Raw genomic sequence first — 26,925 nt, forward strand, 5'->3', positions numbered from 1 at the left:
TCAGTGGGGCACTGCTGGGGACCGTGCTGGTCCCCAAGAGCGAGGCAGCAGCCTTGGGGCTGCTCTGGCTTCACCTCACTGCAAGGGGCGTACCGGACAGAGGAGAGCCAAGCTCACAGCTCCCGTTTGCCCAGGCAGGGTGAGGTGATCGGTGCTCACGTTGTGCCAAGACCAGATTAACAAGACCCTTTCCCACAGTCATTCAGCAGCCTGAATGAAGAGCTAATATAGCAGTCTTGTTGAAGACACTTCAAGACTGCTGCTTGCTGTTCCTTCTCAGCATGCTTTAGCGGAGGAATGAGGGAAAAAAAAAAACAAAACAGAAGTGCTGTAAGAAAAAAATATGTAGTGCCTTTATTGAATTAAAAAAATGGACCTTTCTTCAAAGTGCCTTTACAAACACACATGAAAACTTTCGCATCATTTGTATAAATACATCAAAAAGAACAAATTTTTTTTTAAACAGTATTTTGGCTCAGTAAAATAACTTTCCTATCCCTAAAGGTAGGGATGACAAGTAGCAGTTTTTCATTCAATCTATTCCAGTCAGCAAAAATAATTCAAGAGGCCTGAGGTCACTGGAACTCTGTTGGCTGGCCTGCACACTGCAAGCTGTTAAGGTGGAAGCACAAAATCAGTATTATACCCTAGTCCTCAGAGTACAAATACCATACTTCCAGTGTCTAGTCTTCACATTTGATATAGGAATCTTCTTACAGAAGAGTTCTGTGACCAAACCATACAGCTTCTGTCCTACTAAATTCTTCTATTGATGTGAACTGTAACAATTAGCCTTGCTTAGATCAATCTCAGTAACTTCAGATGGATCTCAAGGCTCTTTTACCCTACAACAGGCTGTCGCTGAACACACACCACATTTAAAAGCAGGCTGTGTGCAACAGCTAAGTGAACGTGGCACTTCATAACCAGAACTGATCCTCCCTTGACACTTGTCTTGACTAAAACACAGAAGGAGAACAGAATATAAGCATGTGCATTGGTCTATACATACATGACATTAATCAATAAAACACTCCAGTACCATGACAGTTCGAAATAGTCTGATGCTTCAAATGCACTTTTCCCCACTCCTATCCTGAAATGAAGAGATTCTTATTCCATTCTGGCCAAACACACACTCAACTCACAAAGCTCAGAAGGCACTGTCTCTCAGAAGGAGAGCTTCAAGTTTCCAGCATACACCAAGGTAACCAAAGCACTTTAGGTGGGAGAGGAACCTATTTCCACTGGTTCTGACACTTATCAGGCAGAACACAAGGTTCACACCATCCCACGTTCACTGGGCAGTTCTTCCGTGGGATGGTATCTCACACTATCAGTTTTGTTTGGTTGAGGATGGAGGCATGAACCATGAAAGAAGAAAAAGCCAACAGTGCAGTGTCAAAATGAGCAGACAAATTCTGAAAGATGCAGAACATAAGTTTTTTCAGATGAACACGTGGAGCTTTCAAAGGACCAACTCAAAGGGAAAATTTCTGCCCACTACTGTATTGTATTAGCAACAGCCTTGAAAGGACAGCTTGGAAAGTGATGGAGTTTGACACAATAGTAAGTTGCTTGTTCCAAGATAAGGGAGCTGCATGGGAAAAGATAGGCTGGAGTTTGAATGGGAAGAGAGCAAAAGGTGCTGCAAAAGAGAAGCTGACAGGGCACACACAGGAATTCAGAGTTGCAAGCAGCAGTTAAAGGCAGCAACAGTCAAATCCTGAAGCTTCCATATACAACTAGTTCTCATAACTTAAAAAGGTAACTTTCAAGGACAGACTGAAAAGCACAGGCAATTCGGCTGCTCCTATAAAATTCATAGCTACAAACATGGCATTAAACAGATTTGACAGTTTTTTTAAATCAAATCAATTCCCTCCCCTGAAAAAAGAATTGATCATTACAAACTACATCACTGCCTACACACAAGTCAAAGATAACTTCAGAGTTAACAATTGTGGCATACATAATATTGTTTAAAAAAAAATAAACAAAAAAAGGAAAGAGAAAGGATTCAACATGCACAGTAAGTTTTAACGGCTTTCTTTCCCAAACAGCTGTTTGGAAGCTGTGACTCCAGCCCCAGTTCATCCAGCCCCAGCCAAATTCAATACAGTCACCTCAGATTCCTTAGATCATCAGGGCAGGGGGAAATGAGAAAAGCAAGCAGCTGCAGGGGGTAACAGAGGGCATCTCTCTCTCTCACTTTAAGGACTACTGGGCAACAATGCTATTTTAGCTCTATTTTCTAAACACATCTGGAGCCAAAAAATATGGTCCCACCACCCCTCTTCTTCTCCCATTGCGTTCTGAACCCTTTGGGAACCACATAAACTCATTAATCTGGGAGAAAACTATCCTAAGGAAAAGAACTATTTCTGCCACATTAGTCTGTTCAGCCAGCTTCAGCTTTCAAAGCTGACAAATGCACCCTGGCTGGGAACAGGAGGGAAGACCTGCTCTCCTTCAGCAACAACGACCCACAAGAAGTGGGTGCCCTGAAGTCCCTTGATCTGGTCTTTAAGGTAAGGCAGATGAAGCCATCATCCTGTAATCCCCATGAGAGCGCCTGTGTCATTAGCTAATTGTTCCACTTGGGTAAAATAAGAACAAATATACTAAGCTACTTAACTGGGGGAAAAAAAAAAATTCTCTTGAGATTAATTTTTTGACTCAGCACAGCATTACAATGGTACTTTTACGATGTCTGCATGGGACAAGCGACTAAAAATGGTACAGTTCTTTTAAACGTAAAAAAGATCAGGGAAGAGTATTTATGCTTTGTCAGGTTCAACAGCATTTTTGGGGGGCTGGGATTGTCTCTTACCTTTTCTCTTGGACGATAACACTGATGCAGTAACACAGTGATTTATCTTTCAACAAACTGAACAGGGCAAATAACGAACTTGTAACAAAAGTTTTGTGTCGTATCATTAAAAAAATGAAACAAAAACATTTACTGGCATCAACCATGCCCATTACATAATATCACAATTATAATTAATATAGTTCCCTTCATATTCAACCTTTTATTGCAAAAAACAAGTTTTCTGGTTCTTTGATAGTTTTTTCCCCTTCCATTTTTAATATCAAAAGAATTCCACCAAGTCACAGTGCAATTCTTGGAAAAGGCCTCATGTACTTCCTACATGGTTTCCATGTCACCACTGTGCTACTGCCAACATTTCAAGGTGTTCTGTTGGTCTGGCCAGAAGAAAAAATGATTCACATCTGTAGATGAGGTCGTAGTACCTTCAATCCAGAAAATTTGGATAACATTGTCTGCACAAAACAGATACATGTGACCTTCAATCAGTCAATCACCAACTATGTGAACTGAATTAGTCATTAAGTGTCATCTTTTGTTATTTAGGGAGAATTTAAGTCTTTTGGTAACAAATGCAATCCTGAGGAAGATCCACTTTGTCTGGATGGCATGCGGTAGCGCACTTTCTTCCAGAATCTGGTACTTGCTGAGAGAGACCTTTCCGAGAAGTCCCCTTTCCATCGGATAGCCCCGTGCTTTTGCTTAATGTATTTGATGGATTCTGGCATGGTTGCATAATCTTGTATTTTTTCGAGTTCAATGAGTATTACTTTAATGCCATCTTGGATAAGAGCATTATACATGGCTAGCTGCTTTTCAGACACATCTTCTAGGATACTGTAACAGGAGGGTTCTGGTATTAAAACAATTATCACTCTCCTACTTTGACGGATTTTTTCATCAGCAATGCTGGCCACAGCTGTAGAGAAAAAGGTTGTGCAAAATTAAGGCTTGTATGTTTCTATTTTTTGTTACCAACATGTTGCAACTGGTTCATTCACTGTTTGGTATTTGAGCCAACACACTTTACCTCACAAATAGGGATAGGATAAGAGCCTGCAAGCAGTTACACTGGGCTGACCAACAAGTAGAGATTTGGTCAATGCAACACAATTTGACCCCATCAGACTGCATGTCTATATTCTTGTTTTGCATAAAGAGAGAAGAACTACCAACTACCTACTACTTATCTCACTAATGCCATTTTATTACCATCATGGGTGCAATTTCAAAAAAACAAACAAACAAAAAAACAAGTTCGAAAACCACAGGCCTAGATAAAACTATGACCTTTTTCCTTAAAGAGTTTGTTCTGATATGCTTAACTGGTTTTTGTTACATGTAAGTGGAAGAGAACACAAAAAATCCTCCCTTCAATGGCATTCCAGACAATTAATTCTAAATTCTAAAAGCAAAACATGGTAAATACCAGACAAAAAACCATATGGGTTAACCCTGAGAACAGACTATTGCATTTTTTTGAGCTGGCAAAATAAAGCAGCACTTTAGATTCTACTTCTCAGGGAAACCTTCCTTCTCAAACCACTACAAAAGCCGTCAGATGTAAAAAAGGGATCCATGAACCAGCTCATGTAGGTTTCTTCATACTCAATTTTTTTTAAAACAAAACCTTCTATTTAAGGCCTACTCTGCCAATTTATTCAGTCTCCGTATTATCTTTTTAAAAGTCAAAAGACCAGGAATGATTCAAAAGAATTCCATCATTTCACCTCACATAAGCAATCAGTGCAACAGACTTTGCAATTTTCAGTGTCAGATGCTGGAAATGTAAAATTGATGCACATACGCGAACAAAGGAAACCTCCACAAGGATTTTAAAGCCTTGCAAGGAAGGTAAGGCTTTGTAAGAACTTTCACTACGGACAAGTAGTCTTTGATACAGCTGATCTTTCCTGATAACTTAGTGTTGCTTTGTTGTTTTTTGTTTTTTTTCCACCTGCACTGTCTAAGCATCCATTATACCCTTTATTGCATCCCGCTGGTTTGACAGCAATTCTCAGAGCAAACAAAAATGAAACAGTAGAGAGGTTGTACTGTCAAATGGCCCCTCAAAGCAATGGGCTCTTTTCACACCACTCATGAGACCTACTCTTCCATGTTTCCTGCCATTAGTCATCATTCACAACCACAATTTCAACTCCTCTTTCCCTCAGCATCCTTCCATCTCCAGATGTCTAGGCTAGCCAGACATTGAAAAAACCTGGAAGAGCTAAATAATGACAAGGGAAAGGCTGAGATAAACAGACTGCATTAGAGCACCCAGCGCTGTATTTCTCATTCTCCAGAGAGAATAAGAAAACCATCGCTCATTCAATGGTGGGAGACATTTAGAATCACAGCTGATTGATTGCCTGTTTCTGAGTTGTATTTGCAGCTGCTAATGAGAAAACTCGAGTGTAATTTGTCTTCAGATAGCTTACCTTCTCCTGGTAAATCATCCCTCCCAAATATGAAGAGGTTATATCCACACTGTCTTTCTAAGACCTCTGGCAGTATCTTCAGAGCAAAAATATCTGATGAATACAAGCAGCTCACTCTGTTCTTTGGATACAGAATGTAAGCATCATAGATCTTCCCATCTGAAACTAAAGAGTGAGCAATAGGAGTAATATAAAAATGGATTCTAAAGACACAAAAGCAAGCAAGCAAGCAAACAAACAAAAAAATCTCTAAACTGCTTTTTCCCCCATCTGAGTAATTGTTTTAGGTCCTAAACCTGCTATTATCTAGGCATGTGTAATTATACTAAGCCTGAAATGTTTGTAGAATCGGGCCTTCTAGAATTCAGTATGCTGGATCAGAACAGGCAAAAGAAACCTGCAAAATTAAGTAGGTTTGAATATTCTTTTTTGAATTCTAAATAAAAAAACGTTATCACTGAATTATCTGGAAAATAGCAGTTCCAGCAGTACAACTGAATACTTAAAATTCCAGCTGCCATATAATTCATAGGTCCTTTTTGTAACCTGGTGTTTCAAAACACAGCAACAACTTAGATATGGAAACAAAGACAAAGTATTTGGCAAATTTCAAGGTCTGAATTGTATTAGATATTTCAGAACAAACTTTTCAGAAAGATCAAATTTAAAAGACTTCAAATAAATCTAAGAGAACCTCAATACCTCTAGAAGATATTTTCTGTTTCTCTAGCCATGTACCTCCTCTCAGATGTCTGGAAATGACCCATGCTTCAGCATACTCTTATAGACAGCACTCCTATCTACATTTTTCTGAATGCCAGGAATTTATAGAAAGTAAAATAATCAGAAGTACCTTCAAATAGAAAAAAAAAAACTAAGTGAAATTTGTCCTGGTTTGTCTATAGAAAATAAAAACCACCCAACAATTCCACTGTATTACTGCTTTCTGTAAGAACAGTAATTAAAACAAATCTGAACAACTGCTGTCAGAACAGCATTCAAAGCCCTGAAGTGGGTCTTCAGGGAAAGGAATGATAGTACTGGATTCCTGGAAAGCTGCTGATTTTCCCCCTGTAGATGCTTTTCTTACCCGAACTAATTCTAAACATCCTAAAAACATGTTATCCTTTCAAAAATCCCAAGGAAAACCAATCACACTCCATGAGGTTAACTCACTGCTTTGCAAGGGAAGGTGGAGGCTCATTACAACACACAGCACTGTTACACAAACCTACCTTTTTTACACAGGAAACGATGGCAGGAGTCCCGATACCAAAGCACAATATCAATTTTGAAAATCTTGTAGACAAAGAGAGTAAAAAATACTAAAAATACCAAAGAAACTCCTCCTCCAATTAAGTAACCCTGCATGTTCCAAGCTGCAGTAGAGTGGAATAAGACAGAAAACAAACAAAACTCGGTTATACACTAGAACCAGAGAAGGACGAAAGAGATGTTCAAAATTGTTTAGTCATTAAAATATTAAAAAAAAAAAAAAATGGGGGGGGGGAATGAATACGACTGAAAGTTTTTCATGTATGCTTTCTGCAAATACTGTTATTTGACAAGCCTGCTTTTATCTTTCAGAGAAAAGGTACTTCAGCAATGCGACAAATGAGGCTACTTTTCAGCTGAAACACCAAATATTGACATATATCCCAGTGCAGCAGTAGAGTGAGAATTCTCGTACAAAATTTTATCAGTCAGAAAGCAAGAAAGTCAGAGGTGGGGAGGTGATTTCCTGATCATGCTACTCTCACCAGACCAACCAGCTTTCCATTGTCTCTAGCCTCTTCAAAGACATGTCATTGAACCCACTAATTTGTTGTTCTTAATAGAGTTTTTGCCCTTAAAACAAACACACACCCTCCACAAACTGCATTTTTTAGTTCATCCGTATTAAAGGCTTTCCAAGTTTAAATCCTACCCTGACAATCTTTATGAAGAGCTTACAATTATGTAACAAGCTAGAGCTCAGATCCACTTTCAGTCAATTATTTGTTTACAATGCAGCCAGTTAAAGGTAAGTTTGAGAATAACATTTGTCAAAGGATTGGCCACAGTTGACAAAGCCAGCTCAACACAAGCTCAATAGACCAGAGACTCTTCTGCAGCTAAATTAAAAAAAATGGGCACGTATAATATCTCGTGATTTGCTTTTCTGTGTATCTGTTTTTAAGTAAAATAAATTAATTTCTTCACCCTTGCATTTGAGTTTTTCAAGCTCACTTTATCTTTAAGTTCATCTACTAAAAAGAAAATTTCACACTAGCCAGCAATAGGTCAAACTTATCCTTGTCTCTGAGCACAAGACTGGGGTCTCCAACAAGGGATGCTCCCAATCCACATGCATGAGCCTATCTAGAAGTTGATAACACAGCACATGTGTCAATAATGGAAAGCCCATGACCTTTCCAAGCAATCTATTTCATTCCTTCGCTACCATCACTGTTAGGAGTTTCTCCTACTATATAAATAAATGTTGGTTTTTTTCTCTGGCAATCTGAGCCCATTATTTGTTACTGAAGAACAGGACAACCAGGTCCACATATACATTCATGTCCTCTTGACAGTCAGTTCCACACTTAGTTATGTCTTCCCCCCAGCTCTTTTAGAGAATTGGCCATTTTCACTGCTCTTTTAGACACACAATCTCCTCTGATCCACATGCTGCTTTAAGTACAAGTGTGTAAAATAAAGCACAGTATTCCACTCTTGCTTCAAATAAACTGAAGTGTTTCATTAATGTTTCCCAAGACACTGAATGAGAGAAGACAAAGCAAATTAAAAATACTATTTTCTTTAATTTTGCTAAGAATATGACAAAAATTTCACAAAGGTATTGAGCTGCATTGCCCACTTTGCACAACGGTACATAACACAGTTTTAGCTCTAAGTAGGGTATTGTCAAACTAACTGAGAAGTAAGCATCATTGATCACCATTTTATCAAGATGAGATCTCTTACCTGGCCGTTCCAATTTGATGTAGGCTGTAAATTGTTCAGAACCATATATGAAGTGGCAGAAAAATTTATGAGCATAATCCTTTACTTTCACTTCTGAAATGTTGAATTTTGTTCCAGATACAGCAAGTCCATGAGGCATCCCCTCTCTGTCATTAAAAAAGGGTAAAAAGGAAAAAATCTGTAGAGAAACTGAAGTATTGGTGCTTAATTCGGGATAGATTCATCTATCCACAAATACAAGAACATTAGTTTTTTTATCTCTATAAATGTAAGAAGCCCGTGAAGCACAGTAAATATCACCCCTGTAAAAAACAGCTTCATGACCAGAGGTGACTTGGCATTTTCCATACACATTGGTTTGTTGTGTTTTGGGGTTTTTTTGCTGGGTGGGACAAAGCGCACCATTAGCAGTTTTGCAGATGATACAAAACTCAGAGGGATGGCTGATAAACCATGCTGCCAAACCATGATGGTCATGCTGCCATCCAAAGGAACCTTGACAGGCTGGGGAAGTGGGCTGACAGGAACCTCATGAAGTTCAAAGCAAAATGCAAATCCTCCACCTGAGGAGGAATAACCAGTCCCCAGGCGTCCCAGACCGCATTAAGAGCGCTGCCAGCAGGTTGAGGGAGATGATCCTTCCCCTCTACTCAGCACTGGTGAGGTCACACCTGGAGTAGCGAGGCCAGTTCTGGGCTCCCCAGTACAAGAGATGTATGGATTTAGTGGAGCATCTGCCATACGAGAGAGCAGGGACTGTTCAGCCTGGAGAAGAGAAGGCTCAGGGGCAGGGGGTGGGGTGTGGATCTTATCAATGTATGTAAATACCTGACGAGAGGGAATGGAGAAGAGGGAACCAGGCTCCTTTCAGTAGTGACTACTGACAGGACAAGAGGCAATGAGCACAAACAGAAACACCTTCCCATCTGAAATTCCATCTGAACACTTTTTTACTGTCAGGGTGGTCAAACACTGGAACAGGTTGCCCAGAGAAGTTGTGAAGTCTCCACCTGTGGAGATATTCAAAACCCAACTGGACACAACCCTGAACAACCTGTTCTACCTGACCCTGCTTGAGCAGAAGGTTTGGACTAGACAATATCAAGAGGCCCCTTCCAACCTAAATGATTCTGTGAAGGAAAGACTATTCAAACCAGTAATAACTAGTAATAAAACTGTCAAGAGAAAAATAATCTTCCAGGATTCTTTATACTGATGATGAAGCAGAGACCTTCCTAAGCATACTAACAGACTCCCCGAGCCCACACTGTCCACAGTCAATGGTGCCAACCAACTTGGAAAACAACGATGAACAAAATTCACAAAAGCTGGGTGACCCTGGTATCAAATGACAACAAAAGTGGTGATACTGCCTTTATGTCTGATATCTACTGCCACAAGCAGCTTGGAGATATAATATGCTATCCTGCTAAATACCATCCTGCTCTAAGGTAGATTTACAAGTATCAGGTGGGAGGGGCCGCAGTACGAACTGGTGTCCTACTCTATATATAACAAAGTGACGTCACCTTATGTACTCAGGGAGGAAAATTCATTTTGCAGAACATCCTGAAGAACCAGTTTCTATTGCATAAATAATTGCCAGCAACTTCTGTCATGGGATGCCAATACAAACCTCACCATTTTGCAACATGTTCAGATTTGTTCAAGTCAGTTTTAACTTTCTTCCCATCAAAGGAAAGAGTTACCTCCCAGGCATAAGCCCTAAAGTTCATGATATTGGCCATGCCTACAGCATGCTTTGCTACTAGCAAATGCTCCACAAACTTAATTGCTGAGAAATTGCTACTATTTTTTTGAAATAAAACATTATTATTGCAATTAGATTCATTTCTCTGATACTGGAAAACTTGCTTTGAATTATTAATCCTAATTAGAACTTGCACAGGATGTATTTTGCACATCTCCATCTCTGGCATGGGAAAAGTATTAGGCAGGGTAGTGATTAGAAATGGAGATCGCTTCCAAGCAAGCCAAAAATCTTAACAAAGAATTGCTTTGAGTTAAATATATTAAATGCTTTTCAGGAAGATGTGTTTAATAGCAGCAGCAAGTTGGTTTCAGAAGGAAATGCAGTTATTATAACTTCAAACATAGCTACACAGAGCTACATATGTGTCTTAACTGGTGAAGCTGAGAAACTTCACGCCCGAAAGAATAATGGACTTAGTTGTGCCTTACAGAGCATAAGCTGGGGCCCTAATATTTATAGGCAAACAGCCAAGTATACAGTTCTACAATGAAAGTAATAATTCCCCCTAAAAGGAACTTGGGGACAAAGATTCCTTCTGGATGCCAGACACAGATGAATGAAAAAATATCATTTTAGAAGTAGTCTGCAACCTAACTCTCTAGCCGTATTTTGCACTGATGATGGCGCTTGGTGGAGATGGCAATGCTTCTGCATGAGTGAACTGATTGGCTGAGATTTTTTTTCCTCTTTCTTCTTTGCACTACATTTTAAGGGTTATATTTAACGGCAGTGATTGGTACAATGAGAAAGCAAACAGTACATCCACACTGTGCTACAGCATAGACCAGTCACTGAGTAGCAAAGGTCCTGATCTCTTGAAATAATTGATGGTTTTATCAGCTTAATTTGCGTTTAGTTTTCCTGAACATAAAAAAACCCCTAACTGTCCTGCAACAAGACCTTCTGCTTTGTGTTCTCAAGGATCAGCAGCTATGTCTGTACTTAGAAAAGGACCAAATTCACAAATAAAAATAAGTTGGGTGATTTTTTGTTTTGGAACCTTCTATCCTTCCCATATTAATGACAGAGGGCAGGCTTTAGTCTATTAGCAAAAGGATTGCCTAAGAAATAAGTCTTACAAAATTATATGTTTCACAACAGCATTATAAAAACCTACATACGATTGCTTCATTACATTTGTATCAGATAAACATTTTATTATAAATACTGATGTATTTTTTTAAAACCAAGCAATAAGAATATAACGTACTTGATGCAGACTTCTAATCAGTGTTCTAATGACTACTGACATTTGACTAGTAGTCAAGTTTATCAGGAATTCACTGCAAATTACTGCAGATTACTTCACCTACAAATGCACTTACAATTCAATGTATAAGGATACTTACTCATAAAACTGTTCCCTGTAGGTGCTATCAAAGCTATCAACATCCTCATCATTAACTTGCCAGAATGGAATCAAGCCATTTATGCCACTTGATATATTACATTCCATAACTACATGAGAGCCTACAAAAAACATTTAAATACGGCAATTGAAGGTCTTGTAACAGAAGCAGGATCAAGTGATTGGGGAACAGCTGGGAAAAGGAGGGATATCAAAAAACCCACTTACCTTGTGGAAAGTAGAGTCCTTAAAACTTATCCATTTGTAATTCACAGTTGGGTGTCTCCGATCTGGATATAAATTCTACCCTAAATGTAGGTGTCTAAATGTTCATATCTACATGTAAACTATATGTCTAAGCTAGTAAGAGAGTTCAGTTCTGCTGAAGTCTGCTCACTTTAAAGTGGACATGTGGACCTTACCAACTGAATGGCTCTCTAGACTCCACTGAAAGATCTCCAGGGCTCAAATCAGTTGCACGTACACAGTAAGGTGACATCCAAGATGCTCTCCAGCATCCAAGGCATCTGTATGGAACTGGCACATAGGACTCCAGATCCTCAAGAAACCTGCACTGCTAGAGCAGCCAGACCACCCAAAACAGCACCAGATGTCTATGTATAGGCAACTGAATCGAGCCCCCATTGATAAAAGCATGAATTAAGGGCCCTAGCTCATATGCAGATACCTGTGTGTAGACAACTACACCGTGGAGCTGAACCCCATGCTTAGTGACCACACATATCTTTACTCCAGATAAGAGTCTTTTGGCCAACACTGTCCACTGGGATGGTTTCTGAATACTCTGCTCCCAGAGCAAGCTCACCTGTCACTCAGCTCCTTTGCCACCAAGAGTCCAGATCTTACAGAATGCCTCAGTATTAAGAAAGCAAGCCAAGTTGCAGAATATATTTATCGCCAATGTACCTCAGAGAGCTCCATTTACAGGAAGGTAAGCAGCTTTCTTGGAGTCCTTTCCTTCTGTATCTTACCCATGGAAGTTATGATTTGATAGGAGAAGGTGGGCTCTCAGTTCACCTATGTAAAGATCTCAGTGTTTCGTTTCCTAGAACCACATCAGATCTAGATGCTTCCACCAAGGGATAGTCTCTATCAAAAGTATGGAATAAACCTTTAGCTCACATGCAAAGCAGTTACTTGAACAAGAGTTCACAGAAATCACAGATGCTCCCCAATCTCTTCTCTCATGTCTTTCCACACAATAATGAATTTTTCTAAAGATGTGGTTTAGTGCATTGCACAGCTCTTCGAAAGGAAGAAAACCCCTCAAGTGTTCCATGCCCTCCATTTCCATACATTCATGAATGTACTGTTAAGTTTCTGCACTACCTTCTCCTGCCATTTCTCACTGAAAAACCATACAGGTGTTTCCAGGTTCTGCCACACAGCCAGGGACTTAATAGGAGCAAAGATTTCCCCCCCCCACCTCCAGCATCCCATTAAAGGTACCAGACAGAGAATATTACTTTTGAATGGCAGTACCTTTTTAAACTAAACAAACAACTTAACCAACTTCCTTTAAAGGGTCCCCCTGTAATAGGGAATTGTTTGTAGTTGTTCAGTAGCCACAATAAACCACCTTGTGGGTGAAGGCTTTGTGTCTCCTTTTAGTCTCACATGTCCCTGCTTTCCTAACGTCTGTAAGGCAATCAAGGTTTGTTCATCTTAGCTGGTCTAATGCATCCAATAATACATCAGCAACTTTTAATTAAGGTAGAGTCCAAGCCATAACAAATATGGACCAAATGCTATTCTAAAATAAGGAGTTTAAACAAGTTGTCCCATAACACATCTTAGTACAGGCTGTCACTGGTAGCCCCTGGACTAATCGCTCACTTATCCATTTTCTCAGTAAGTATTATCAAGGACAAAGAAAATCCTAAAGGATGTCTTCAGTAAATTAAAGAGCCTTTTAAGGGACTATACAGATCAGACTCCTTCTGAGGAGAGGTTGCATTGGTAAGAATTTTTCTGAATTAAATGGGAAGTCATAACTAATTACCAGTCAGAACTGGGGATGAGATTCACATAATATTTTTATGGGTGGGAGATGCAGTACAAGGAAGCCCCACCGTAATACTACTACATTTCTTCTACAGTTACAATTTCAAAGGAAAAGGAAAGTTTTCACACATAAAGATTAGAGTTGCGTGAGGTAAAAAAATGACTGTGGAAAGTCTCCCTGTTTCAATCTAAGACCTGGTGAACAGATTTCCTTATTAGTGGAAGAGCACAAAAAGATTTTCAGGCATGTAATTGTAATGAAGCCAGAGAAGATGAATTACCAGAAAAGAAGAGGCTGCTGAGCCATTTCGAACATGAGTAGTTCGAACAGAACTATATAACCATCTGAAGACTGCAGGACCGCAAGTCTATAAAATAATACTGTTCGTATCAGGTCCTGCATATTCCCACTGTCTAAAACAAAGCCTTCTGGACTTTGGAGGAACATAATTTCTGTTAAAGCTCATTCATTATTCTGGTCAAAACCTACTGATCCTCACCAGAACCTGGCAACTTCAGAATGAGGTATCTTTCACAAGCTATTGAGGTCAAAAAGAAAAGAAAAAACCCCACCCACCAAAAACCCAGAACAACTGCAACAACAACCAACCCCAAACAAACAAAACCCACCAGTATTTCAGTGCTGTTCAATTCAGTTCAATACCATATACTCAAAGTTAGAATTTGGGCCAGACAAAATGTTTCACATGATGTGAAAAGAAGCATGAAGCCTCAATGTCAGAAAAGAACATCTGATTTACACAGTATTTACAAGCTCAATGTCAGAAAAAGCAGCAGCAAAAGTAGCTGTGTTGTTTGGGACTACCACCAGTGTGATGTACATAAGAATAATCCACAACGCTCTGGCGTCAGCTCCTGTATGGTGCCAGAGCCGCAACACAACCTTTCCTCAGAGCTTCTCTAATGACCTAATTGGTAATAACCCTTCCTCAAAAGATTACAAGACAGTTTAGATCCTGTACTAGGAAATTCTAGTAAACAGCCAATCACACTTCTCCAAAATCAGTTAATGCCCTTTTTAATCAAATACTTTGTTTGAAACTGTTCCTCTTGGTGCAAAATAAGAAGGAAAAAAAAAATAATAAAATCACAGTTCAAGCAGCTCCAAAACTCATTGTTCTGAACTACATCAATAGAACCGAACTCTGTGCAATATAAGGTGCAATCTAAACATGTATAGGTTTGCTTAGGAAAAGACTTGCATATGATATACTTGGCCCATAGAATCACAGAATAATTGAAGTTGGAAGGGACTTTGGGAGGTCTCTAGTCCAATTTCTTGCTCAAAGCAGGGCCAGCTCTGAGGTCACACTAGGCTGCTCAGAGCTTTATCCAGTCAGGTTCCAAAACCTCCAAGGACAGAGACTGCACAACTTCTCTGGGCAGCCTGCTGCACTGCCTGGCTGTCCTCACTGGGAAGATGTTATTCCTTATATCCAGAATCTCTTATTTAAGAAATCTCTAAGATAAACAATACCTGGGATATCCATTGACTAGCAGCTCCCTGTTTCACAAAAGATCAGTATCTGAAACCTTTTAATATGCTAGAACAAGGAACAAAATCCAGGTTGTGGAGAGGGAAGGGAGACAGGACACATACAGGAGGAGGAAAAACTACCGAACTGGTCAACTGGTAACTATCCTAACATGTTACATATATGGAAAGATATATATATGTAACTATATTTCCACAGATACTGAAGATATGTCAAGACACAGACACTGAGAAGTGGTACAAAGGACAGATGGCAATAATAAAAAAAAAAAATAAATGCATCCCACCCGACACTGCTGGTCAAGAGACTCCAATCTTAGGCACACAATTATTCCCCCTGCAAATTACTTGCAGGAATCATGTTCTATCATCTGTCTTCAAGATATCCTCAATCCACGTGCCTATCTCCCAGTCTTGCTGAAGTCAATGCAACTATTCACGTGTTATTTCAGAAAGACCAGGAGCTTATTTGTTTTACTCAATGTTAATGACTTCTTCAATAGTCACTACTTACCAAGTTCTACTTCAATTGTATTGTTCTTCGGATAAATAAACTCTGGTCTCACCTGCAGTGGTCCTTCTAAAAGAAGGAAAGAGAAAAATAAAATCTTAAAGGCAAGAAGAGTTCCACAACTTACTTCAACTGATAGTTTGACAATGGTTTTGTTTTATTGTTTGGTGCTATTGTAGTGCCACACTTACTACCAGTTTCAAATTTACAATGGAAAGTATCTCATAAGATCTGCTGTACTCTACCCAAATTATTCTACTTTAGCTTCCAAGTTAACAAAAGGCTTTAGCTTACCTTAAAAAGACTTTAAAAAAAACCAACCAACCACAACTCACATTTACTGGCAGTTGATATAAAAGTAATACAAAACCAGAAAACAAAAACAAACCCAAAATTGCAATTAACTTTGTCAGAGAGATGGATAAGGAAGAGAAGGAGGGATTGTATCAATGACCTCCTAGATCAGGTGATTATCTATTTAAGTAAAAGAGTAAACAAGCATACACTTAAATGGGGCTGGAATTGTATCATTCTTCACGATGTATAGACTCGCTGCTAACAACCCACTATTCTTTTGTCACCTATCTAAAGTCAGAATTTTGATTTAGTCTAAAAAGATGGACACTCTAACCCCAGCCAACTTTTCTGATAGGACTATTACCATGGTACTGGTCAGGTCATCAGCAATGTTGCCTACAAACACGCAGTCATAATGATCACAGCAATAAATGACAGTACTGGGAGAGTGAGACATGCAGTTATGAGTCCTGTGTGCAGAAAAGCACAACCAAGTGCCAACAGTAAGTATTCCTCTGGAAAGGACTGGCTGCTTAACTTTATAGTATTTATACAGATTGTCACATCTTTTTTCCCATCAATTGAGATTCTAGTGAACTTCGTAAGCAAGGTCACCAACAGGGCCACAAGCAGGTGTTTTGCTGTGATGGTCTCAGCAAAAATTCCTCTGTTTTAAAAAAATCTATTTAATTTAATGGTGCATTATTTGTTTTAGAAAAAACAACCCACCCTACCCCAGTAACCACTGCTTCTTTCTAATTGTCATTCCTAACCCCACATTTCTCATTTCCCCATAACAATTCTTCCTCAGAAGCAATGCTCAAGGGTAGCAACATGCATTATTGTATTTTTATTTTACATTCAGGAAAAAAATAATTAAAAGAAGATTTGCAATTCTCATTTCACAGAGCTGAAAAGTAACACGCCAAATAGCTTATGCCTACATACAAATATTTACAGCAGAGCCAAAAAGAGACGAGAATAACCTCAGTGCACTCACCTTTAACCTCTAGACTCATGGTTCGTGAAACATTATATTGTTTTCCCATATATGTGTATACCATACGGCATGTGTAGTTTCCTCTGTCTTCTAGACTTACGTTGTAAATCAAGACAGCATTTTCACCCTCTGCCAAAAGAAGTCGCTTGTCTTCAAGAAATCCAGGCTTACACTCCTAAACATATCAAAAGTACCTGTGATTTAAGGGAACTAATAATCTCATAATTAAATAAGTTACTGAACTCTACTGATCATTAAAATACTTGCCAAATACTGATTTTTTTGGAAGTCATGATGTGGGTTCTTATCCAAGCATCACTACACTCTAACATGAAGCCTGATGACATCCTGCTGCATTTGCACGTTTCAAAAATCACTACAGCCAATCCTTTAAGTTTTCAAATGCTGTGTTCTAGTTCACTGCCTTCATTTAATACCTTGACAGTTACCCATCTCAGGTGTAATAGGAGTCATTACGCATGTAGCAGAGTTTATGACAATACATGCCTGCACTCCTACTTCACTGAGATGAATGAGAGCTTCTGTAGCAGCGCCTTGCGCTGTTGGGTGTATTACTGTTTCTGTGGCAATGCAAGTAGTGTAACAAACTTCCTTCTCTTCCCTGACTTATAAGCAGTTTAGAATCACTTCATCTCAAAAGATGATGTATAGGTGCAGCACCAAGATTATTTTACACGTACAGGCCCATGTAGGTACTTGCATCAGAATTAAGAGTTGAAACTACTTTACAATTTGACCTTAACATGGACAAAATACATGTCTCTAAGCTTGCATAGTCTAGAGTATTTTGGCAGAATCAGAGCAAGAGGCACAAGAATACCACACCATGATCATGAGATAGGACAAGCCTAATATTCTGCAAAACTGAAATAATTATGCAGAGCCTTGTATTTAAGGAAACATACAAGTTTTTAAACTTATCTACCTAAAATAATCAAAGGATAAACTAGATTTTCACAAATCAGCAAACTAAACCACAGGTTTTTGACTATGAAAAAACTTGCAATCCAAAAATGGAGAACTGTTTTTTAAAATATGCCTCCCATACCTCCCTACGCCTTCATGATAGTGTAGCAAGACAGATGCATTAAACTGTAGAGAAAAGAAACCTTTCTTTCCAAAAGCTGCTTTTCACAGTTACTTCATAACACATTTTAAACAGAATATTTCTTATCTTGTATAACTGAAATACACATGCACAATACCTTATACCAGTGTACTTCAGGCTGATTATTGTCTTCATCTTTAAAATGTTCTAGATCAGGACATATAATCTTGCCAGTATTTGTGCTCATCACTTTTTGTTCAAACTTCATTTTTCCATTAAAACACAGACCATTATCATTCTTAAAAACTGTTAAATTTATAGGTTTTTTGTTAGAGTGGTTAAGGCTCCTGTAATTAGAACAGCAGACAAGTCAGGTCATTAACAATAAGGTTGCTTGTTTCCAGCAAGTCAGGGAGTTTATGGAGAGGGACTTCAGCATCTCCACCAGGCTTGCTTTTAACACCCCTGCTACAGCCCCCCAGCTCCCAAACACCACCCTCAGCTCCTCATCCCCAATTCCAGACTGAGAGATGGGAATAAGCTCTGATTTTGTGTTGTGAGCAGAAGTGGGGTCTGCTCTGGAAGCACCGGTGGGGATACCAGAACTTCTCAGAACTGACACTCTACGGAGCCCGCGGCACCAACCCAGCCTTGCCATTTTCAGCGCTACGTTTGCCAACACACAGTAGTGCAGGGTAACCCAAAACATATCTGCCCTGGAACACCGTCGGTGCCAAATGAACAGGAAAAGACAGGTTCATCTCAGCGTTCCTTGGAGGGACGTATCAAGAAAAACAGGCTGTAACTCTTAGCAGAAGAGAGACAGAGCTTTTGAATAACATATACATCAAGGTGCAGTACCAATGTGAAACCACTTCACACCAAGAGCTCACAAGAACCTGTGGTACAGTAGCTCTGCAGAGAAGAGATGGCACTAGAAACCAGAAGCCTGTGCCAGAAGCAAAGGAATACTCTCTATTAATTCATTGCTCAACTCTTGACTTCTCAATACTATGCTAAGGGAGAAGTTTCCAGGAGAGTGAACTGCATGTTTTGACAGTCCTGGCTTCAACTTCTATACACTATACCTTGACAAGCTCTGTAATTAAGGTTTAAGTGACTGATGCACAAAATGTAGCCTACAGTTAACACAGCTTTAGCAAGTTTTTTGTCCTGCTGACATTAGGCAAGCCAGGGTGTGAGGTGCCCATGGGAACACATCTCATAGCTAGAGTAACTAGAAACATAGCAGGAAAGACTAAATTATTTAACTGGGTAGCTTTGAAAGGACTACATTGCTTCTGACTTCCAATTTTAGCTTCATTATCAACTCTGGCCTGCAACCTGTGCCTACACTGGAAGTTTTTGCTGATCACTGTTACTACATTCACAACCCAAACCCCTTCAGCATAACTAGTGTGCCGTATGCGTGCCAGTACACGTAACTACACACTACTAAAATTTTGGGTCACCCGAAAAGCCTGCATTGGCTGTTCTCAGTGTGCTGTGGCAAGACCACGAGGAAAAGAACAGTTTCTGCGTGCCTTCCCCAAATTAACTTGCTATTCAGCACATGGTGAATTTCAGCCATTATAAATCGGATTGGACCACCTGAAGTGGTGTAGACCAGTGCACTAGTCTGAGCTGTAAATATGGCAAGAACTTTAAAGTACCAAAGAAGTGAAAAGAATCTATTCCTTTTTTCTGCTTCTCTGTGCACTCAGATCTTTTGAGCAGTACTGGGGACACACTACTTTCACTGTCTCTAAAGCTATCTAGCACATTGCTTTGCTCTTCACATGCATTCTCATTTTTGACCAGTAACATCTGGCCATGTTTTCAAATAAAACAGAAGAATGGTTTTCTGCCTTTTAATTTGTAAATTCCTAAAAGGATTCCCAAAAAATTGCTCAGGTCTCCAGAAAGTCTGCGCGTGGTGATACTGCATAACATGTAGAGTTTGCTCCTCTTAGATCCTTCTTCCATTTAACCATGTCCAATGAAGAAACCAAAATGTTCTTCTGTCAGTATCAAATAGCCATTTGAACACAAGACAAGCTGAAGCAGTTAAGACCCTTCCCCGTGACCTTACAATTCATCCAAAACAAACAAACAAAACAAACGAACAACCCACACAGACCATTGTTAATATTATCATGCTTTAAGATAAAGAGTCCTCTGTATGAACCACTTTTGCAATGCTATATGTGTGGAAGAAAAGAAGAAAAGGCAGCACACAGAAACAAAAAAAGCATGGTCAAAACAGTGCTTTTAACTGATCTAAGCTCTCTACCTAAAACAAAAAATTCTGTACATTCAAGTTCCACAAATATATTACCACACTTTTAAGCTTTAGCAACCCAGTCGTCTCTCTCCTGCCTTCCTTACCTTACATGACATTCATAAAGTCCAGAATCTTCCAGCATTGCAGGAATAAACCAAAGCAAGCCCTCTCGCTGATGAATCCTGGCGTCTCTCTCTGTGGTTACTGGTGTAGCAGTACCGTTTTTATACCACGTCAGATTGTAATCAGAGTGAAGTACTGGCAATGTAATTATTGGGCAACTAATAGCTGTAGGCTCTCCAACGAGTACAAAGTAATCACATATAACGCATTCTTCTATTAAAAAAAAAAAAGAAAAAAATCAACACTTAATCTGTATGCTTTCATGTTTTAGAAGTATTAATATCCATTCCAAGTACACAGAATTAGAAAATAAACTTTCTGTAACAATTTACCATTAAAACATCTCAAGGCTACCATTTTTTGTTTGTTTAGCACCTTCTGGTTGAGGATCTAAACTACACATTTTACAAAGCTTAAGCCACAACTTCCCTCTACTAAGGTAGTCGGCAACAAGCACATACAAGTCTAATAGCCTCAGTGCAAACCAGGGTATAAGATGATACATGGGATCCACCAGGCAACACAAGCTCCACAACTCGCCTGTCGTGTCCTTGTTATCTGAGCTTGTTAGTACTTTTGCAGAATTACCAGATTCTTAATGTGGATACTATCTATGAAAAGCATGGTGCAAACAGTAGCAGTGCAGAGCTCCTCACAGTACTCTGGCCATTATGACTACGGGGCCAAAAACAAATTAGGAAAAAAAAAGGGGTGGGGGTGGGGAAGATGTTTTTTGACCTGAAGCACAAGCCAGTATGGAATGAGATCAAGACCTCAACACATCAAAGAAGTCCGTGAACCAACATGTCATAATACAAAGGAAATTTGGAGAGGCACAGTATTTAGGTTAAGAATTCTTGACTATCATGTATTATTTCCTTACTACATTTGCAATTTCGGTCATCTTTATCCAGAAGGCCCTTTAAATTATGAACATTATTCTGAACATCACATAAAAGGCAAGCATAAACAGCATTTTTATAATTATGGCTGTGTAACAAGTTGACAAGACACAATCATACAGCCTAGCAAGCTGTTTTTTGAACATAAAAAAAAAAAACCAGAGAAAGAAGGGCAGATGCTGCAAAAAGTCACCAAGAACCCAAATCTGCAAGCAAAAACTACTTGGAGAATACCAGTTTAGCACAAACAGAGCAGGCCATTTGGCTATAAAGCAGATTTTAAAAGCTTCCAAACTTTTGCATACATGTGCAACACTGAATTCCTACAAAACTGCAAAACATCTGACGGAACTGATTTTACAAATCTTGCTGAATGACTGTATAAATACAAAGCTAATGTATTCAATTTCAAAATAAAAAGTCTTCAGTAATCTTTCCAGTCCCGCCACCTTCCTATCACCTAATTTAAAGCTTTCCCTACGGAGCTTAAACTAATTAAGAGACATTAGTATTGGACTGCTTATGCCTAGAGCAGCAAGACAAGCACCATTAATTTATGTAGTCCTAAACTTTACTGAAAAATTAGATCTACCATTAAAAACATTACTAATTAATTGTAAAGGAAACCGAGCCCTACTGCTTTCAGGACCAGATCTACAGCATGTCTCTTAAAGAAGGCGTTCAACAGCTAACTTTAAGTCAATGAAGCCAATCTCTTTGGACTTTCTTCATCGGAATTAGGGAGAGGCTAATCAAAGCCTCAGTACTGTCAATTTATGTGGCTAGGTTTAAAAATATTGATGTCCATTTGTCCATTCCATCCCCAGTGCAACTTCAATCCAAGAAGAGGGATTCAGCATGCCTTCAATACACTGAAGCAAAACCAAATCCCAAATCCACTATTTGTTCTCAGTAACTATTTTCTACTAAATACCTCTTGAAGGTTTTCTTTTTTAATATGGTGATTTCAACAACATATTTAACTTACCAGCACTGAACAGAGGTATCAGTAGAATGAGATGACCAAGCAGCAAAAATGTAGATGTCATCTTTTGCTGCAAAGAAGAATTTTTTTCCATTAGTGTGATAAGAGTGTTCAAGCTACACTGTCCTCTGCACCCTGCATTACTCCTTAAAAAAAAAAAAAAATCAGGACAACTATTAGTCACCTTGGGGAGGGAAAAAATGGGTTTGGTAATTTAGCCCCAGCCTTCGAAGATTTCAGCTACAGCAACTGTTGGCTTCCACAGAAGGCTGCTCGGTTTTCAGCTTTCTACTGGAATTTTTCCAAGTTTCTACTGGAATAACTCTTGCATAAAGTGTGATTTTCTTTCGCCAGCATAGTGAAGCCCAAAAAAAAAACCCCCAACCTTCTAGCACAGACAAGTTACGCTAGCATACAGTGATTTAAGCTATACCATTTAATTTAGAAACCAAGCTTGATTTAAGCTACTCCTCTTTCCACATGTTTGAGACACACAATCATAGAGATGTATGAGGTTTCATTCTTCGAACTGTTCTTGTACAGTTGAGGCAGCAATGATTTTAAGAGCAGATGAACTTGTAGTTCTTCAGAGGAGGACAAGCATGCTGTAACTCCAGTGTGATCTGGCACTTAAATTGGCATCGAAAATCAAACGTGTGTGGAAACTGCAGCTAATATGAATTGCTGTGGTCAGACACAAAACAAAGTGTTCAAAAATTGTAGTTTCACTTCACACCTCAGGTCTTCTTTGCAGCTTTCTCCAACAAAGACATGACTGAACAGACACCCGCTGCCCTCATGGCCCGCAAGTGGCTTCCATGAAACCTCTAAATCTTAACCAAGTCCTGCTCCCCTCTCAGATGTGCCTGCTTTTTCATGGCAAGGTCATCAGAGCCCTTGCCAAGCCTGCTACCATTAGCCAGCTGGCAAACACTTAACCCCTTTCCCTTCTGACAGCTCCTTGTAGGTTAAGGTCTGCATTTAGCTGTCTTGCCTTTCCTCATTTCCTGACTATTTTGCATGCTGCTGCCTCTCACTCTAAAGCAATCTGGTTTCCCACATAGCAGCCCCATTGCCAAACATTCATTGCACAGGTCCTAGTTAATATTTGCCTTCTACCCAGCTAGAAATGGCTGGAAGAAGAGATGGTATTCCCTGAAAAACGCACATGGCCTTGACTTACGTTTATACGCAATGTAGTTCACTTTAGTGACAAATAAGCCACACAAGCTCCTTCTTTTGAAACATTTCATACGCAGAAGTGTTGGGGTAGCAGAGGGACACACAGAGCAGAGTTCAACACTTTAATACAACAGCCTCCAAGTATGTACTACTTTTGGACAGTTTATCTGACAAAGCACTCATACCATAGTCTTTATTTAGTTGCCTTGTATGTGGTTTTCCTGTAACTTGCCAATGAGCTGATCATCATCCTTGGAGCTTCAGTTTACCTGTAAAGAGTGGAGAAGGGGAAAAAAAGATTTTACAGAACACATCACTTGGACAGCAGCATACACATACAAAACCAAATTTTCTACAGACATCCTAAATGTAAAAGCAAGAGCATCCCTCTGCCTACACTAGAGACATGACTTAAAACAAAAGAGCAACAACAAAACTTGCAGTAAAGATTGACCAAGAATTCTAGCAAAGACCTTTGGAAAAGGAAGTTTCTGTCAAAACCAAGAAAACATTACACAGGTGTAAAGCAAGCAAAAAAACCAGACATAAATAGCCACTTTGTAAGACAGATTTAACTACTAAAACCAAACAAAGAATACTTAAATTTAGGGCAAGATAAGAACAACTAAGCAATCCAACCAACAGGTCAAGCTTTATATTTTGCACCCATTACTGGTCTCCAGGACCAAGGGTGGATGTCTTTCTCATATTGTATGCTAAAGCTCAACTTTTTTATTTCAAAATTCACACATACCTCCCCTTCAAATATTGCAGTGGTAAAACTTAAAAACTCTGGAAAGGGAAGAAGCTTCTAGCTTTTGTAGTTGCAACACCTCACAGTATATGGAGCATTTCTATTCTGGTCAGTATGGTTTCAAGCAACCACACAAGGTTTTTACACTTTTTCTTAAGCAGAATACACAGAGAAACTCCATCCAAAATCCACAAATGTGAAACAGCAAACTTTGTTTAAAAAGCAGATGTTTGTTCACATACCTAACAACTTTAGCCTTGTAGTGCCTTCTATCCCAGTCTCAGCAATATGAAATGCCCCTGTGATACAACCACAGAAGCTCAAAAATCTCACTTATGTAGAGAGAATAGCAATTTCACTGATGACACTGCCTACAAACTTAGTTTGATAAACTGTTTCAGCTCAAAGCTTGCTGGGCTCAAAGGAAAAATGTACGGGAAGTCTTTTAAGGAAAAAAAAACCAAACCACAAACCAACAACAAACAAACAAAATCCCACGCCACCAACCCATCATGTTTGTGGTTCGAGCTACTAAAACAGAAAAGGTTTCATTTCCAAGTTCCTTTCCTAATATTTATCTTCCCATAGTCAAAATACAACTTCCTACTGCTCCTTCAAATTTCTAAAATTACCATCTTGAAAACAGAAATAGAAAACATGTGGACCTAATTTAAGATACTGACATTTTGTTCTTTGCAGGATGTCCATCTTCACAGAACTTGCCCTTTTACTTGCCTTAGGCACACTGCCAACCTCAACTGCCTTAAGAACAAGTTTAGAGACATATTGGGTCCCTAAGTCCGCATGCAGCGGAATTAGCAACTTGTCCTGCAGGAAGCTGGGCAAAACACATAACTGTATCTTTGTTTTCCAAATTTTCTGTCTCCAATCTTTAAAAGATTTTACTTGTAAATAATTTATAAATACCTGGACATGACAGATCCTTGCAAAGGCCAACACAATGAAAAAACACTCAAGACAGTAGCATAGAAAGCATCTAAGCCCCTCAATTGTGTATCAGCACGTTGTCACTGTTAATTTAAGTAGCTTTCAGTATTGATCACTGTCTATGGGGACTCATTACAGCAAGGGACCAACAGATCCTTAGCCTTTCAGCCATACAGAAGAACACAGAAATCGTGGTTCAAAGGCAACTCATTAACATCTCTGCAAACAACATAATAGCAGAGGTGCGAAGTGCCCCAATTTAGTGGCATACCTATATGAAAGAACTGCATTAACTTTTAAAGTAAAACTTTAATACAGTTTAATTGAAATGGGGGAGGGGAAGAACCAAACCCATGTATGACCACTTGTTCCAAAGAACAACCAAGACAAGATTCAACCCACCACGATTCATACAACTCACACCTTGTTCCTTGTTGTGCTTACTCCTGTTGACAGGAGTAAGCTGTTAAACTGCCTACCGGGGTTAAACCATAACAGCAAAGCAAGATAAAATTTCTAACAGACTATACCTTGTTTCCAGTCTACCACTTTCCTGAGGTCCCAACTTTCCTGTTGGGAAACATGCTCAGTATATAAACAAAATGCAGCTGATCATTTTACAGGGGCATGCATGAACACTGAGTCACGCACAACGATGCGCAAGCACCCTCTAGAAGAGGATCGGGCTATGCACTGTGGTATTCTGACACTGAAGTGATGACCACAAACTTTAGTCCTTAAATGCCTCCTTTCCAGACAATCCTGCAAGTTGCAGGACTACAGAATAGTCATACCTTTAAGGAAAACCCATTATATAAGACATTCTGTTCAAGCTACATCAAAATGAAGTCTCAGAAATCAAAGATGAATATTCACAAAGAAGCCTACAATAGTTAAATCTTTAAAAGATAAATTCCACTTGAACTTTGAGACAAAAGTATTAACCGGTCTAAATCTGAACAAAGCGTTTGTTACAGGTACTGCCTCAACTTTCACTAAAGCACAGGAGGAATTAAAAAAAAATAAAAATGGATATCTGTAGCTCTACATAACTGGCCACCACCAGTTGATTCACGTACAGTGAAGAGCTACCTACGCACACACTTCCACCTCACCTCAAACTGGAGGCAATGAGAGCAACGGAACTGCCTTGAAAGGAGCGATCTTACCAATATTCAAATCAATTGAAAACAGTACCTCCTTTCAGCATCAAGTGGAAGGAGCTCATCTTGCAGTCAGCGTTTTGAAGACTTTTCTATGTCATTTCAACTCCTGATACCTGTCAGTATAAAGTAATGTGGAGTTTAATGTGGAATATTTCTTATTTAATCCAAAGTAAGTTATTACTTTTCCACTAACATTTTCAAAGTACAGTTAAGGGGCATTTAAAAGGACCAAATGGGCTCATGCAGATAAAACTGTATGTATCAAAAATACAGTGATGCAAAGTATAAAAAAAATTAATGTATTACTCGGGAGGGATCAGTAATATTGTTTACCAAAAAAAAGTAATGGGTATTTCTCATTTAAGGATTAATTTAAAATATCTGAATTAAGGATTCTGCATTATAAAACAATTTTTGTGCAGGAGTTTTATGCCAATTTCTCAGCTTTTACAGCACTCCAATTTCGAAATCTATATGAAAAGTGTTCATTTAGTAACCCCAGCCCGTTTTTTGAGAATCCAAGCACGTACAAATGGTCCAAGTCAAACAAGTGCACGGCTGCTGAATTTATGAAGAAGAAAAACACCACACATCCAGCGTTTTGCTTGAGTCCCTGATGAAAACTCTGAAAACTTAAGAACTGCTGTTGGAAACAAACCAGAACTTTGATTCAGCTCAGTAGGATAATGGATTTTTTGGAATAATGGATAGCTCACTCCTACCAAACTGTGGCTCCCCAGGCTGCTGCCAAGTACGTGTCTGTCAGAGCAGCTCCTCGCTAGGGTTGATACCGATACTTC

At 39.2% G+C, this 26,925-nt stretch overlaps 1 protein-coding gene across 3 annotated transcripts; it reads right to left on the minus strand.

Moving 5' to 3' along the window:
* Positions 1 to 518: 518 nt before the first annotated feature.
* On the minus strand, positions 519 to 26,234 carry LOC104836920 (interleukin-1 receptor type 1-like). Of its 3 annotated transcripts, none has more exons than XM_010575715.1 (12): positions 26,157 to 26,234; positions 23,443 to 23,526; positions 22,079 to 22,145; positions 20,170 to 20,401; positions 17,939 to 18,128; positions 16,713 to 16,887; positions 15,419 to 15,484; positions 11,365 to 11,485; positions 8,242 to 8,387; positions 6,510 to 6,653; positions 5,275 to 5,439; positions 519 to 3,752 (listed from the first exon to the last, which is right to left on the minus strand). In XM_010575715.1, exons 2-12 carry the CDS (start codon positions 23,443 to 23,445, stop codon positions 3,376 to 3,378), a joined length of 1,686 nt encoding a protein of 561 aa, XP_010574017.1. In that variant the 5' UTR covers positions 23,446 to 23,526; positions 26,157 to 26,234; the 3' UTR covers positions 519 to 3,375. The 3 variants fall into 3 exon arrangements, with proteins under 3 accessions (XP_010574017.1, XP_010574018.1, XP_010574016.1); XM_010575716.1 differs by having other exon boundaries at positions 23,259 to 23,526; XM_010575714.1 differs by lacking the exons at positions 23,443 to 23,526; positions 26,157 to 26,234 and having other exon boundaries at positions 22,079 to 22,169.
* Between the last annotated feature and the right edge of the window lie 691 nt (positions 26,235 to 26,925).

The sequence above is a fragment of the Haliaeetus leucocephalus genome, unplaced genomic scaffold, assembly GCF_000737465.1.
Source record: "Haliaeetus leucocephalus isolate CR32 unplaced genomic scaffold, Haliaeetus_leucocephalus-4.0 Scaffold495, whole genome shotgun sequence".
NCBI lineage: Eukaryota > Metazoa > Chordata > Aves > Accipitriformes > Accipitridae > Haliaeetus > Haliaeetus leucocephalus.

Bases quoted from the DNA above. Each gene is read 5' to 3' on its own strand.
- LOC104836920 (XM_010575714.1), bottom strand. From the start codon at position 22,169: ATGGAAAAAAATTCTTCTTTGCAGCAAAAGATGACATCTACATTTTTG. The intron at 18,129-20,169 runs GTAAGGAAGGCA...TTCTAATTACAG, and splicing joins CTTTATGAATGTCATGTAAG to GAGCCTTAACCACTCTAACA. The intron at 6,654-8,241 runs GTAAGAGATCTC...ACTCTACTGCAG, and splicing joins CATCAAATTGGAACGGCCAG to CTTGGAACATGCAGGGTTAC.